This window comes from Macrobrachium nipponense, chromosome 35 (assembly GCF_015104395.2).
Source record: "Macrobrachium nipponense isolate FS-2020 chromosome 35, ASM1510439v2, whole genome shotgun sequence".
Classification (NCBI taxonomy): Eukaryota; Metazoa; Arthropoda; class Malacostraca; order Decapoda; family Palaemonidae; genus Macrobrachium; species Macrobrachium nipponense.
Genome location: NC_061096.1, coordinates 30438589 through 30455315, shown reverse-complemented (window position 1 = coordinate 30455315; position 16727 = coordinate 30438589). Strand labels below are relative to the sequence as shown.

The window sequence follows — 16727 nt, the reverse complement described above, 5'->3', positions numbered from 1 at the left end:
TACTCCTGTTCCTTCTGACAGGGACTCAACAGGGGCATTAAGCTGCCTGGTCTTATCAATGCCTGGTGGAGAGTGACTTAAAAGACCATTAATGATAATGTTCCAAACTGCATATGCCTCTGATGAATTTGAAGGCAAATAAACCCATGTACTGCATTGCCTCAGATCATTTACTTCTCATGTGGACCTTTTTTCAAGATTACAATGATGAAAGTATGTTGCAAATCACCTTTATAGTGGAAGATATACCATCATTATGAAAATTTGAGGCATAAGAAAAATTAACTTCAGTTGTTATGCTTTTTCTACAATTTCAAGTGTTGCAGTTCAAAATTATTATTAAAGCATAAGGATTACAGCGTAAGGTATTTTCTCTTTTAAGCACTTGGCAAGCAAATTTACTTTTTCAATATTAGTTTTTCTGTATTGCAATCTACTAGAATTCACAACCATTTCTTTGGCCATTTTGCATCAACATACTTAAAAAAGCATATTTGCAAGATGTCTGGCCGAAACTAATAATATCTAAACCACTACAAATCAAATATACTGATGCAAATGCAGCTCATCTTATATTAATAAAAAATAAAAAAAGAGGAAAATAGTGAGGAAAATAGTATGAATTATAACCCTAACTTGCTTAAACTATGAGATTGTAACAAGAATTACAGTTCATCAGAAGACTGACAAATTGAAACACATTCCAACACACAGCTACCATGTACAATTATTTACAACATGAAATTATTAAACAGATAAGCCAGACCCCAAGTACACTCCTGCTCACATAGCCTAAAGCAATTCTGACAATTATGAGGTACATACAGATCATTACCTTATCTCAATAAGGGTCCCTAAGGTTTTTCCCATTAAACAATTGCTTGATAACCATAGAACTGTTTACTTGCTACTTACTGACTACAATAAGGAATTACTATTGAAGACAAACTCAGAGACATGCCAATACAGCATAATGTAAAACTAATCAAGAAATACGGTTGCCTTAAACTTCAAGGTGTACCATACAACACATGCGTAACAATAACAAGGGTTGAGTTCATTTATTCATTTGTTTTCTAACACAAAGGATTATATCCGGTTAAAAATTTAGTTGTGAAATATTTTTAGTTGTGAAATATTCAATTTGTCTCAAGAAAGACAAGCACCTCCTCTAATACCACACTGCACACAATAACCAAGTCAGTTTAAAGCTAGTACTATTTACTATTTAAATAAACACATTTTTTACTCTATAGGTATATAAAAGCCTGTTCAGCAAATCTTGATCATAATCACAAAATGAATTTTTCAAACCACTATTGTTAGAGTTCAAGTAAAACTAATTGCAGTTCAAAACCTAGTAGCCTATGCCTGAATAATTCAAACCTTAGATATCAGTAACATCCGTAGTTAAAAAAAAAAATCCTTTCTTGTCAATATAACATGCATAATTATAAAAAAGCCTTTTTATAAACAAAAAAAATTAAGTTTCCCTGATTACATGCTTTGGTTTTCCTCTTTATAAATCACTCTGATCCATTTTTAAAAGTTTTTAAGGAACGAAGTGAAACTGCTTGAAGATCCTAAAAAAGAACTCTCTATATAATGATGATCACTTTGATAAGCAACCGCAATACAATCATCATACAATAATCACCTTAATACTGACAAAACTGACAATTTTTGTACACAGACCTTTTATTTCATCAGCACTTGTTAGAATACACTCTTACATATCACAGATATTCCATTCATTTCCCTCCACTTTCATTATCCTAAATCTCCAGAGCTATATAATTACACATGAAGTAATAAAACATGTAGTATTATACATATATCTGATAACAACTGTAACACCTTACAAGACAACTTGTCCATTAAATAATCCGAGTCCATAAAACTTATTACTTCAGCAACAAGTAAAAAAATGTGACTATTCTGTCCTTCTTTGAGAGAAATTATTTTCATAAAGTTGTTATTGCCCTGAGTTATTACCATTAAACACTAGGTCATTATCATCAAACAATTTAACCTGAGAAGTGACCTAACATTCTTAACTTTTATATGGGTAGCCTGACAGTTCTTCTTTATATATTCATAATAAAAAGACGTAAAACTATACATTAAAAAAAAAAAAAAAAAAAAACACACACACACAAAACTATCCTTTCCTTCTCCAAACAGTGAAATAAAAAAACCAAATTATACAATCAAAACAATAACAATGATCCACTTAATCTAAATTTACTGAACAACATTACACAAGAAAACCTATTTTGGCCAAAATCATAAACATTATAACTTTATTTGTAGTCTAATTAAACTACTTAGTGCATTACTACTGGCAATAACAATTAAAATGCACATGATCTTGACTTTTAAACTACTACTCTTTACATTTCAAATTCCTTCCCTGCATATAGACTATGTAACAACAGTTGAATCCTAAAGGACACCTCCCTAAGTATAAGAAAGAATAGTGCCATAGCTGATGTAAGGCCCCCTCTAAAAATAATGCATGTATAAACTTCAAAAATTCTCACTGACTAAGAAATTCTGCATCATAGTACAGGAATACTTATGACATATTAAGTAGCTAATCCTATGAATTAAATTTTTTAACTACCTCCTTCTTGAATACTAGTTATTACATACTGTACTTCTACAGAGGCTGTCCCACCTCTTCCAAAATGTCAAAATGAATACAACAACTTCACAATTCCCTTGAATAATGATTACACAAGCCAGTGGTTTATTCTGCTTCCCTTAGACTCACCTTCAGTCATACAAATAGTCAGTAAAACTAAATTCAATATTAATAGTATGACAATTATAAACACTTCAGAAACATCTATTATTGAATGACCACTGGTAAAATATACCCTGATGAGCGATTGCCATCGACGAATGATATAAATAATTACTTGTGGGGTGAAAGAGAGAGAAAAAAAAATCATGCCATCATACTTTCAATTCAAATTCTCTAAAAATGAGTAAAATGTCATCTAAATACTTCAATGACTTCTGCTAACTTGTTCAACATAAAAAAAAAATTGTCATGGTAAAATATAATGCAAAAGTAGTTTAGATGCATTTGGTCATTTAAGTAAAAGCATATCTAAAAATACCAAAATTCCTAAAAAATGTCAAGCAGTGCCATGCTCAATCATGTGCTCTAAAACTACTGTGTATGTGAATCTGGAGGGGGAAAAAAATAAATGAGTAGGCGCTATTGAGGACCTATGCCATGCATATAAAATTAATCACAAAAATAACGTAAACATAAGGGAGCAATCCACTTCCCTAATTCATCAAACATTATAGGCCCTAAACCAAAAGAGGAAATACTAAACAGGCTTTAAATTTTTCAAGTCACAGCTCCTGATGACCTCCCTTATTATCATCCTGTCTCACCTGATGGGAATTCGGGTTCTGACTCTCCTTTTCTTCCGCCCTCACAACACAATCTTTCTGGAGCTTCTTAAGCCTAGATAAGTTGGTAGACCCTGAAGCAAGTAGCTGTAGTGTCTCCAGGCTGGTATTGACTGCCCCCTGCAACACCACACTAACATTGGAACTTTTGAAAACCAGTACGCACTCTACTCAACGAATTATGCATACAGACACAAGTAGTTACAAGAGCACTTGCACTCATCACAGAAAGACACACGGACACATTAAGAAACTGAACTGATAAAAGCACGTCTCATGGACTGTGTATAAACTAAACCTTGAGAGGTCACTAACCAGCACATTACAAAAGTAAACTCGGCATAAAGCTTAGCTCAGCATAAAACTTAGCAAGTATTTAAAACACCATGGAGCTTAATGACAAAACAATCCTACACAGCAACAAGTTATTTAATTATGCATCCAGCAATTCGTTACAAAAACAGGACTATACATCTACACACAAGATCTAGAATTATCAACACATAAGCATAACACTTTATACCAAAACTCTAAAACCATAACCATGTAAAATGTTTTACATTAAAGCACCTTTTTACTGAATGCCTGCTTACTTTGTAGCTACAAAAGTTTAAAAGTCAAAGTGGCTAATATAGTTCATATATAATTTAGAATATGCCATCTACCCCAAACTGGCTAACAGCTTATAGGTATATAATTTAGAATATGCAATGTACCCCTTTGTCCAAATAAAAGAAAAAAATGGAAAAAAAATCATGGCTACAGTCCAATTTTGCAAAGGAACATCTAATTATTTAGCATAGTTTAATCTAAATACCAAATTCCAGTGTGTTCTAAATGCCATGCCAAAGGGCCTCAAATTTATGCATACCCGGATGGATCCTCTTACTGATTAGCAAAAATATGAACCTACTAGACCCTTGAATGGGGTATATAAATGGCTCAAACCTAAGTCTGGAGACAAATTACAAAAATATCCACATTAGGCAGCAATTAACATAAAACAGTAACAGCAACAAAATATATGGCCAAATACAACTGCATTAATATAAGGAGGGATTTTCTTTCAAATAAAATTCAGGTGATTAACTAGAGTGTAAGGATAATGAAGCATTATAATAGTCAGCACCTGAATCATGACCCTTACGGAAAAGCTTCACTGATGTGAACGTAAACATGAAACCAACATGCACACATGAAGCTAAGCAATGAAATATGCAGTTAAAAAAATTGTAACAATGAATTTTCTCTCAACAGTATATACGTACTAATAGGGAAAAAAAAAAACACTAATAACGTAGTACTTAACTTAAACCAACTCTAAGCAATATATCAGGAATGAATCTCTAAAGCCAAAGAAAGACCACTACCTACATAATAATCCTAGTGAAAAAACTACCATAGTACTAATGTATCAACTATGGTTGATGCTAAAAAAATGGCAGGAACCTAACTGTTCTAAGGGAGTTGACTGTCATTCACTTAACAAAGAAAAAAACAATAAGCAAGAAGTGAGTATCTAAACTGACAGGCTAAAGTAACAAATGTTTCACTGAATCTCAGTAACTGAAAAACCCTCAAATAAAAAAACTTAATCTCTTATATATTTCAAAAATCAACTCATGTAGGGCTCTATATTAAATTAGCCACAAGTTATGTATAGTTTCATAAGACCTCAACCCTGGTAAATTTCAAATACCAGTAGTTGCCTTCAAAGGAAATGTGGGCACCAAGGGAAATGTGAGTAAAATCACCCTGAATACAGATATCATTGATTTGATTCTGTCTTATGCATTATACTTGTTTGCAAAAGCCATGTTAACAAGAGTCTGCAACACACAGCTAGGTTACATCAGTACTTCTTGCACTTATAAAATAATATTTGTATCATTGTCAAAATAAAAGTATGTAAAGTATGTAAAGATTCAATCAAAACCCACTAATAAATAATTTACAACTGGTGAAAAGGGGAAGCTACTCAACTGAGGTTATCACTTAAAACACGTAAGTAAACTAAGTAAACTTTTGACAAACTACGGTGTATAAATGTGCCACAAAGGATAAAAATGACTTAACAATGAAAAATTACCATACATGCATACAAAACAGTGTGAAGCTATCCAAATACATATTATAGTTAAAACCATGAATTATAAATTACATTGTCCTACAACAGTGAAGCACACTGAAAGCTTAGCATTTATGGTTAAAAAAAAAATGCAGTGAAGCCTTCACCTAAAAATAACCTTAAGTTTTTTTTTTTTTTGGCAAATAGCCGAATGGGTATGGAAAGCAAGGATGCGATAAAGGATGGCAGGTAAACAGTACAACACCAACAGGAGTCCCTAAAGCATCAGTACGCTCACAAAAAACTTGCTCTCTATTCCTTTGTGATGCAATCCAAGACATAGCCAGCATGGCAGCACTGCTCCAAGTAAAGTTAACCTTTGTTAACCGTCAGAGGCCATCATTCAAAATGAGACCATCAAGCAGCAGCTTTTAATAATTCAAAATAAAATAAGAGTAACAGTTCTTGATTGCTGTTAATGCACTGGTGTTAGGTCACCTATTAAAATGAATAAATGAACTCTCCCAATTTCTCATCATCACCACTGCAACATTCTTAAACATTCCAGTTACAAATTCTTCAGCCTTTCATCCGTCATAGCCTTTTGTTTCTGTCTAAAGTGCCAGTGATATAAAAAGAAAAAATCCAAGTTATAAATGACATGCAGAGTACAATTCAGCAAAACCAGCTGGACGGTTAACAGTGGCTGACTTTCTGATGTGATTACAAAATCTTTTTACCAAAAAACAACTGCTATACAGCCAAACAATTACTACTACTGTCTTCCCTAATTTCGCTGTTAGTTAATTATTTATGAGGCCGGTACAACAATTGATACAGATTTCATCATAAATGGTATGTCAACAGTATAACTACCAATAAACATGCATCATATCTGCCTTACCTGTGGAGTAATGATCTGGTACTGAGCAGTGATAGCTGGAGTAGTAGCTGCACTCTCCTCCACACTGTTCACTTTGCCACTTGAACTTTGAGAGGTAGCTGTTGTTGTGGCCGTTACTTTGGTGGGATTTGACCCTCGAAGACTCAACGGAGGGGGTGGTCTTGCTGCATTATTAGACGTGTTAGCAGACCCACTTCCAGCAAGCTGAACCATCATTTGAGGTCCAGGCAAAATAGGTCCAAATGGCATTGGACCTGGCCGAGTTGTTGTTGGAGCAGGTGCGCGTGTCAAACGTGGCAATGACTGAAAACGTGGCATGACTGGAATAGTTACCATTGGAGGCTTGCGAACTGGTGAGGTGGTTGGAGTGTCAGATTCAGGTTCTTCATCTTTTTCTGGAGTACGTTTAGGGCGTCCCTTCCGATTTGGTATACCACCTTCCGTTCGGTGTGCATTGGTTTCATCAAGTTGAATGACAGTTAGGTAGCGATCATATTTTTCATAATTTTTCTCACCAGTAGCATCTGTAATAACAACATCAGCTTTCTGATGACTATTGTCTCGTGTTGTCTTCAACTTGATGTGTTTCGTGATATCCCATCGCCAGTTAGATTTGTAACCACATTCTGAACAATTATATGGTTTTTTATTGAAATGCCCAACAATATGAACATGAAAACGAGAAGCAGTTGTAGCCCAGAAGCTGCACTGAGGGCATCTGAACACCCTTTTACTATAATAATGACTGCCCTGGGGAGTGGGACTTTCAATATAGTCCAACTGGTAGTCCATCATTACAGGACTTTTGCTAGATTCTTTTGATGGGGTGTCCAAAATGTCAGACTTACTATCTCTATCATCGTCACTGTCCTCTTCAACTTCCATTTTATGTTTAATTTCATCAACTTCTTGTTCACCTTTCTCTTCCTGACTTCTAAACTTATTCCACACAAAAACTCTATTTTCCATAGGGTGTTTATCATCTTCAAGGGCATCTTGCACTTCACCATCTTTGCTATCATCATTCATAGACTCTTCATTCTCAGGAGCTCCCTCTGGATAATCATCTTGATAAGAGTCATCATCATCATCATTTTCATCATGTCTACCTCCACTTACTCTTTTTCCAGAATCCATGATTTGATTTTTACGGGCTTCAGGGCATAACTTCAAGTGGTTTACCAAATCATCAGTGGTTTTGCATCGATGTCGACAGAACTGGCACCTAGTAGAGAGTGAGGCTGAGGCATATATATTTTTTGCACTCAAGTGCAACTTCTGATGACGTACACTTTCAGAGAGACATTTAGATTCATGTCCACAGAACTGGCAAACAAGATTTTGTACATTAGAAGTCGATATCTTCTCTTGAAGCTTATCAAAAAAGGATGACGAATTTTTCTTCTTCACATCTTTAGATGGTGATGATTCCTTTGAACTAGCCGCTTGGGAGTCACAGGAATCATCCGCTGACCTTGAATTTGAACTTCCTTGCTCACTATTGTTGTTATTATTATTATGATATTTAGTGCTGGTCTTTTCTCTGTGATCAAATTCTCTTCTTTCCACTGGGCTAGCTCGTTCTGTTGACTCTCTCCGCATCTTTGGCTCATAATCTTCATTTATGGTGAAAGACTGAGGGTACTGAAGAATCTGCTGAAGCGTATCAGGCCGTTCTTTAGGAGATCTGGATGATTTTGGTGACTTTTTACTTTTTTTAGAATGAGTTTCAGACTTTGGCATAGGTATGCTATGAATCTTCTTTTCATGCCGTGACACTTCATTTTTGAAAGCAGCCTTATAAGAACACACACGACATTTGAAAGTTTTAATGTAGACATTGCCATGGCGATGTACAACATCATCTGGATGAATGAAATCCTCCTCAAAATTATGTCTTTCATTGAGTTCTTGAAAAAATGTATCTTTCTGTTGCTTGGGTTCCTTCATTTTCTTCAAGGTTATCTTGATTTTTGGTTTCTTTGGTTTGGGCTCACCATCTTCATCTTTGCTGTCATCAGCATTAACCTGTGAATCTTCAGTTCCTCCCATGTCAATATTTGAAACTCTGAAACTATTACCATTATGATGACTGTCTTGGCCAAAGGGCGAATCTGGATAGTCTATTCCTGGTAAACGTAAGGCATCTGGATGTTCATCTCGTTCAAGTCTCATCATTTCCATTTCTTGGTCATCAGATGTGCAATCAGCTGGATCACTTATCCCAATTGTCCTCTTCATCTCTCTCTCCCTTATTTGTTCTGGTGTCAAGTGATGATTTGAAATATGCACTGTGAGGCTTTGTTTTATTTGAGCTGTAAAATTACATAAGTGACACTTATATTCACCACAATCTTCTGTGTGGTTCTTCATATGGCGATCTAGATTCCACCTGTATGGAGTTCTGAAATCACAATATTCACATTTCAAAATAGGTAACTGATGGTATTTCATATGTTTGGTATATCGACCCTTTAGGTGCGTTACATAATTGCACTTCACACATCGAAAGAATCGACGTTTCAAATGAAAAGTTGTCTCATGACGGTTCAAAAGCTTTCGGCTGCGGCAGGTATAATCACACTGCACACAGCTAAAGGACCCCTTCTCACCATCCTTCATAGAGGATTCATCATCATCTAAATAATCATCCTCATCATCTTCTTCATCCCAGCCATCAGTGCCTTCATAGCTTCTGGGTGACTTTCCAGGAGAACTTCTAGATGACTTCCCAGGGGATACACTTCCTCTTGATGATTTTGAAGGTGAAACTTTAGCTCTAGGAGATTTTGATCTCTTTTTATACGGACTTGTGCTACTCTCTTTTGTTTTGATTTTTAACTTATGCACCATCCGGGCATGACGGATCAACTTCTGCTGATTTTTGGAAGCATAAATGCAACGGGGGCATTCAAACACCTTCATTCTCTCACCATGCTCATCTCTAAGATGGTAAAGATGCTCTCGTGGGTTTTGAGTGTTGAAACCACAGTGCATGCACGAATAGTTACGTTTTAACCGACATTGGGGTAATGATTTAAATTCTGATGGCATGGTACTGATTTTCAGAGTTTCACTGCTCCCACTATCTTCCATTATATCTCCATTTACAGCTTCATCACCTACACTTCCAACATGATTAGGTCCATCTACATCCATGTCATCTGGATCATCTTCAACTCCTTCCCCAGCCTCAGGATCATCCCCAAATTCCTTTATCTCTAAAGTTTCTTCATTTCTTTGGCTGCTACTTTCATTGTGTTCTTCTCTTTCATTTTCCACATCCAAGTTTTCCAAATTTTCATTACCTGTTCCATTTGACACATTATAATTATCTTGCTGGTCAACCGACAAACCTTGGGAAGAAGTGCCATCAATATTTGAAACCTCAGTTTCCCCAGTTTCATCAACTCCCTTCATGACATCCTCTTCCTCAATGTGATTTTGATCATCATTGTTGTCACATTCCAAATCAGGTCCATTTTCAGAACTCTGTTCCTGAAGAGATAAAGCTGCTTCCTCTTGGCAATGATCCCCATTTTCTTGAATATCTTGACTTACAAAGGGCTCTTCATCAATTACCATTTCTTCGTGTTCCTCAGTCATGTGTTCAGAAATAACAGGCTCTTCCTGTGATACTTCTTCAGTTTCATTCGTTTCCTGACATTCCTCAGTTTCAATGGGATCATCATGATGCAATTGTTCACTTTCTTCATGAGCCTCTCCAATTACAGTATCATCTATCTGGAGAGCTCCTCCAGCATCAGAAATCTGAAGATCTACTTCACCTTCAACGCTTTCATCTACTACACCTTCAGCATCCTCATTAGAGGGATCCAAATGAAGTGCCTCCTCTTCTATGTCCTCATTTTGTATATCAGCATTCTCTGTGGCTTCTACATTAATTTCTTCTTGATTTTCATTGACTTGACTGTTGGTATTTTCAGTTACTTGGTTCAGCGTTGGTTCTTCCTGGCTAACATCCTTAGGCACATCCGGTTCATCGCCAACTTCCTGCATTCTCCTGAAGGGCAAGAATGACTATTATTTAACATTCCAGCTATTTTCATTAATAGAAAAATGATCCTCAACTAACCCAACCCAAGATATCAGTTTATGCACTTCCTTGAATGTTACCAAATTATGGGAAATTTAAGATGAATAATTTTAAGGTTAATACATTCTTAAACACTTGTACTGCAACCTAAAGATATTAACTTAGTCACTTAATTACAGCCTCTCTACTGCCATGAATGGTAGACCTATCCCTTTTCAAAGCAAGTTTAATTTTATCAAGCTTTCATATGATTGCAGACTTAAAAAAGTATTTGACTCTGAACTGTAAACATCAAGTCTTAAAAACATGTTAAATACATATACAGTAATGGATCCTGACACTACATCAATTTACCTCTGTGTTCGAAATAATGGTAACATTCATATTATATAGCTCTTATACACCTAAAGGTATCAAGTTACTGGACTTAATAGATCTCATAACCCATATAAACATAAAATTAATAAAAGCTTTATTATTTGAAAGTAACACACTGCTCTGAAAAACCATCATTCAAAATCTACAAGTAGAAGACTAAACAATAAAATGAAAATAATTTTGACAAAAAATTTTCATAATTTGAAACACTGAATACTGTATGTCTGATATAGGCTTTGCATGTTAATGTGCAGTAAAAGTATAATGTGCTATAGAAACACAGCAACTACTTAACTCTTCAAGGGTCACTGAACAGAAAAACCAAATAAATTCAATATCACTCAGTATCTGGAACTCTGATGACAAAGACATGAAACTAATTCAAAACTTTTAAGAAACAAATACCAACAGCTGTGAGGATGTAATAAAATGTCACATTTTCTTTGAAACACCAAATATTTTATATCTGATAAAGGTATAACAAATTTAAGTACACAAAGTAAAAAGTACTTCAGAAATAAAAAAATTACTTAATTTTTCATGGGTAACTGAATAGAAAAAATACATTCTTGTTTAATATTATTCAACGCATTGAAACTCAAACGACAAAAGTATGACACTTATAAAGTCATAAATATTTTGAGGGGGCAGTCATGAAATGAGAACTTTCCAGTACACATTAAAAACATTATAATATATATACACACATATATACATAAATTCAGTACAGTAATATCAGAACTTTTTCTGAAGATTATTATTGAAGCTATATTTCCAAAACTACCGTACATATCAAATGTACCATTAATAAATACTATCCAGCATTCACCATATAATTCTTCCGATAACTACAATTCCCAATAAAATGAAAATAGAAAAATTAATTCATAATAATCATATTCTGCATGTGATAAAAAGATGAGATATAATAAACTAGTTTTATTACTTTTGAAAAATAAAGCACTAGTGCACTAAATGCTAATTAAAAGCAATGATGATCAGGAATGACAGGTGCTGTCACTTATTACAGTGCATAAACAATTTATCAACATTATAAACTTAAAATAAAATCGACATAGCAACAATTGTTTTTGCATCAGACCCAAAAAATCTGAGAAGGCTAATTATGCTACATACACTACAGGTAATTAAGAATGTTCACAGTATGAAAAATCAATTATAGCCATATGACCACACTAAGACACTGCTACAAGGTATCAATTCTAAGGCCTATCCATGGCAACTAACAGACATTGCCATAACGTATTAATTCTAAGGACCATATACCATGGCAACTGCAGTGTTTATAAATGATGAATTGTATTCGATGTTGTTAGGATTTTACACATATAGTAGAACTCATTAATAGCCTATATCATGGTCAAGGTTGACATGAAGTGCTTTGTAAACATATTTTCTCATGTAATAAACAACAATCAATTAAAAGAATCAACCCTAATATATACCTATAAAAAGATGACAAGTCATTTTAAAAGAAGTTAAAATATCAACATACAAAGTCCTGGAATCCCATTATTATTATTATTAATTATTATTAAATAATCTTAGATACGTCATGATCTCAGGCATACAGATGCCCTTCTGGGCAGGTGAGGAAGCGCTCACTTCCTGTAGGAACAACTTTGCTACTGTATCCTCTTCGCTCACCCCTACCCCCAATGCAAACCTCCCCCGAGTCTCTACTCTTCTTTTCATTTTATATTATTATAATGACAAGTAACTATGTACACTGGATACTGATATCGATTTAAGAATAAAAAAAACTATCATCTCTTTAATAATTAATACTTTCATAAAGCTGAGCTGTAAAATAAAAAGTAAAACCCGGGTTTCAAACAAAAATGGGGGTTGGGGGTTGTGTTGCGGTCCCACGCAAGGGCGGGGTGGGGGGACAACCAGCTGTAGTTCCCCCGATTCTCTCAATCAACCCTCCCACCCCCACCGGACCTCCCCGGTTCTCCACACGAAATGCCCCATTGCCAGACGCACAAATATTCTTTGGCCACGTAAACAAACCGTCCTTTTCCCTTGGACACGATGATTTTCCAGTAATGGCCAATGGGACAGTTCAATATGTCGTAGGTAACTTCGCCAACTAGTTAAACCAACAGCACACGGTGTCAATTACTTAAAAACTGCGATAAAATACTTGGACACTACAGCCGCTCTCGCCTTCTTCGCTGGCTCGGTAGTCTCTCAGGTTCACTGATGGTTCGTCACGATTAAAGTCTTTGATTTCTTCACTTATACCAATTACTTCCACGGAAAGGATTAAAAATACAACAACCTTGCAGTTACTTACGCGTTTCCCAAGAAGAATCGTGTAGTCACTTCACTCCATTTACGCACATTCCCAACAAAACTGATGGTAAATCCTAGCCGGAGCGACTTGTATGAAGTCTAGACTAGCAATGAGCCTTCTCGGCCCCCTAGTGGCGACTGCCTCAACCAGCACAAGAACATACATGGCCCCCTCCACTCCCGCACGGCTAACACCCCTCTGTTTCATTCCACATCCTCCATTTAACTAAGAACGCCTTCCTTCAAGCGACCTTGTTTGCTTTGTAGCATGCGTCTCCAATACAGATTCTCGATGGCTTTCACTTTGGTCATTCTGGCATTCTACGGTTTTGAATGAAACAAAGGCTGATGGATGCAATTTAAAGCTCACCATATGGAGGCATTCTTCATCTCCGCTCCCGGTGGCCTCCATCACACACAGCTCCCTATCGAAAGAATTTCCCTATTGGTGGCGTTTCCATCTGGGTGTCGTTGTATCCTCGAGACACTATGTTTGGTTCATTCCTGTAGGATTTTAGGGTCGTTTTTGTTGCAGAATTGAAAAAGTACCTTTTGATGTTCAATTTCACCTTGTAATACTTTGCATGGAAAGTGATCAATATTTATACTAGATGGACAGCTATTCGAGAGTTTATACAGTTCTCCATATCCAATTGTTTTTCAAGCCTTCGCTTTTAAAGAAACATGGTCACGTCATCGACGAAATTAAGATCTTGTTCAGTCATCGGTAAAGAAAAGATCTGCTGGCTTTGAAACGAATAATGACGTTGACATCAAATATGCACGAGTCATTTTGAGCAGTTCCATTGGTTTCTTATTTTGAACGTTATTTAAATCAAAATCTCTTTCAGATTCTGTGATGGGAGGGACTTGAAAAGAAATGTATCCAATTAAGTCATATATCACGACATTATCAGTTCTGCCGTTTCCAGTCTGTTTCTTAGTGATTAAAATTGAACAAAATATATTTTCGCTTTGCTTAAAAAGCCCTTCCACATTACTGTAAAAAGTTTCTTCAAACTTATTTTGCACTAGTGCATGACAGCTTCAACAGGGCAGTAAATTCTTTTATAGACAACTTCATGAATTTTTATCGATCTACTTAGGCTATCGGTTATGATTCCATATCCATTCCAGATTTTCTATTAAACCAGCATTTTATCTGCGACCGTCGCAATTCCTTTCGTTTGGTTGAAGAAATGCTTCAGTAATGAATTTTTAGTTTTTGTCCTTAGTACTGCTTCTTCACTTATTAATGCTGACAGCCTCTGAAACCTCTGACTCCAAGAGATATAATGTGATCTTTGTACTGGTCAAATATATCATGCTTCCATTAATCTCAATTACTCAGACTCGAAGACAGGAATTACTTCTCTCCTCTTTTACCAAATAATTATGTTCGGTTATAAATCATTTTTAATCATCGACTGTTTTATTTTCTTTTTCTGAAACACGACAGTGAGGTGAGAAGACATATTTGTCTGGGCCTTTTTGTTGGTAATTTATTGATCTTTTCTACTCCAAGCACTCACTCGTGTCACTGGCTGTTCTCCTAACAATTCGATTTTGATATGTTTATGGGACAGTTTGAGTTCCTGTAACTCTTTCCCATTTGGTCTCGTGGTTTCCATTTCCATGGCTAAATGTTTCAAAAATCATTTTGAACGCGCGGACGCGCATAGCTCATTTCCTTCATCTTGCTCGTTCTCGATCTCACGAGTTTCTTTTGGCTAGAATTAAAGATGATAAGGCGATAGACAAAGTAATGGGGGTTCCAACGCCAACTGAATTTAGTCCCAAGCTATAAATATGACTAAATATAGCTTACCTCTAGATAATGGTGATGGCAACCATCTCTGTTCGTGCCATCAACCGTGAGACTCTGAAGTCACTCACAGACGGTAAAGGCAAAAGCAGGAAGTCACGCAAGACTTTAAGCTAGATTCAAATAACCTTAATATATAAAAATTTGTTTAGCCATAGAGTAGAAAATAATGGCAAAGAATGTATATAAGAAGATCGAGACGGCATGTCCCAATGTGCCTTCGTTCTGCAATATTAATATATGGACCATGTGGCGAGAGAGAGAGTTTCCCCTGGATGGAAGACGGTAATTTTATATGTAAAACTCATTTCCCTTAAATTATAGCTTTATGGATGCATATTGAAGTTAATTATGTGAAGATACTGGAACAAACTACTTACAACATTCCTGTACGTCTTCACTCCCCGTAAAAATGGAAATATAGCACAAAAAGAAAATGAATTTTATCTGAAAACTGCTGGTTTTAGACCCAGTCTACCTGGTGATCAAGCCAATACCTATCCCACGATTTCAAGTCAGTAAAATGGCTTCTGCCCAAGATCTTAGTAATCGTGTGAGCCTTGTGTGCAAGCCACTGGCATTTCTTGAGGACATATTCAGCATCAGTTTGTTCCCTAGTTTGTATTGTGCTTTAAGCTTAAGGTCATCCAGTTCTATGATTTTGATTAGATAATCAAAGATATATTTTCTTCAAGAGTTCATGAATGAGGTTTAAAATTTTTCAAAATGCATTATAACTACTGATAAAATTTGTCAGTCATCCTTCATGTTAGACTTAAGAACTAAATCTCTGGATAGGATGTTTGTTCGAATTTTCAGCAAGAGGCACAGTACATTGTATTCACTACTGAATTTATTCTGCTGGGAATCGGCAGTTGTCTGTGGTTGTATGTCAACTTTTGACAGCCTTTGGTCGGAATTGTGTTTTCCTTCTTAACCTAACTTCATTATTCACTTGCGAGCGTTACATCCTCTTTGATACCGCAGCCGCTACATTAATGCTACATTAATGATTTTTGGTTATTTTGTAAAAGAAATGTACAGGACAAAGACCTGGAGAGTAGCAATACCAATAAAAGCAAACAGAGTTGTAATCTTTCATTCCTGCCTGCGGAAGCCGCATTTTTCCTCTTCTTCTTCTTCTTCATTGAAGTGGTGTCTATTAGCATATGACAAACATGTAGTGGAAGAAAGAATTACTTTCACTTTGTTTGACCTGATTGTTATGACAGGCTGTAAAATGTAATATTTACCGAATATAGACTTTAATGTTCTTTCCTGCCAGGCATATTTCTAATGAAATTACAACTCATATAATAAAAAAAAGACTGGCATCTTCTAAGATATGCTCTGATGGTTGCAATATCAAGTCAATGAGGGTCAAGGCCCTTTATGCTGGTGCGTTCTCTCCCATGTTTTAAATTCTGCTGCTCAGTGAAATAGGAACGTTCTGCTGAACAAAATCTTTTTAACAGGCAAGAAAATGTCTAGCTTCCGAAGGCAAAGTGCCACGCAGAACTTCGAGCCTATATAGACTCATTTTGAAGAGGACTCCCGACTGAAAAGATAACGATAACATATGGCTCTTAATGACAACATACCCGTAAATGCTTTACACAGTTTAGTGGAAATTTCCCCATTGGGGTAATGGAAAACTTTTTTTTTCTTACTCTTCATGATGAGCCATCGGACGTTCGTGAACGAGAGCCAAAGATTTAGCTTTGAAAGTTTTCATGGATAA

General features: G+C 35.8%; 1 protein-coding gene across 5 annotated transcripts in view; it reads right to left on the bottom strand.

Moving 5' to 3' along the window:
- The window catches only part of LOC135208543 (uncharacterized), a 28802-nt gene extending 15483 nt beyond the window's left edge, over positions 1–13319 (bottom strand). For 3 of the 5 annotated variants that reach the window (XM_064240843.1, XM_064240844.1, XM_064240845.1), the window contains exons 1-3: positions 13163–13319; positions 6405–10428; positions 3415–3552 (exon numbers count right to left, since the gene is read on the bottom strand). In XM_064240843.1, the coding sequence (XP_064096913.1) occupies positions 3415–3552; positions 6405–10424 (4158 nt within the window). In that variant the 5' untranslated portion in view covers positions 10425–10428; positions 13163–13319. The remainder of the gene's footprint in view (positions 1–3414; positions 3553–6404; positions 10429–13162) is intronic. The other 2 variants (XM_064240846.1, XM_064240847.1) reach the window with 1 other exon arrangement.
- Positions 13320–16727: the final 3408 nt, after the last annotated feature.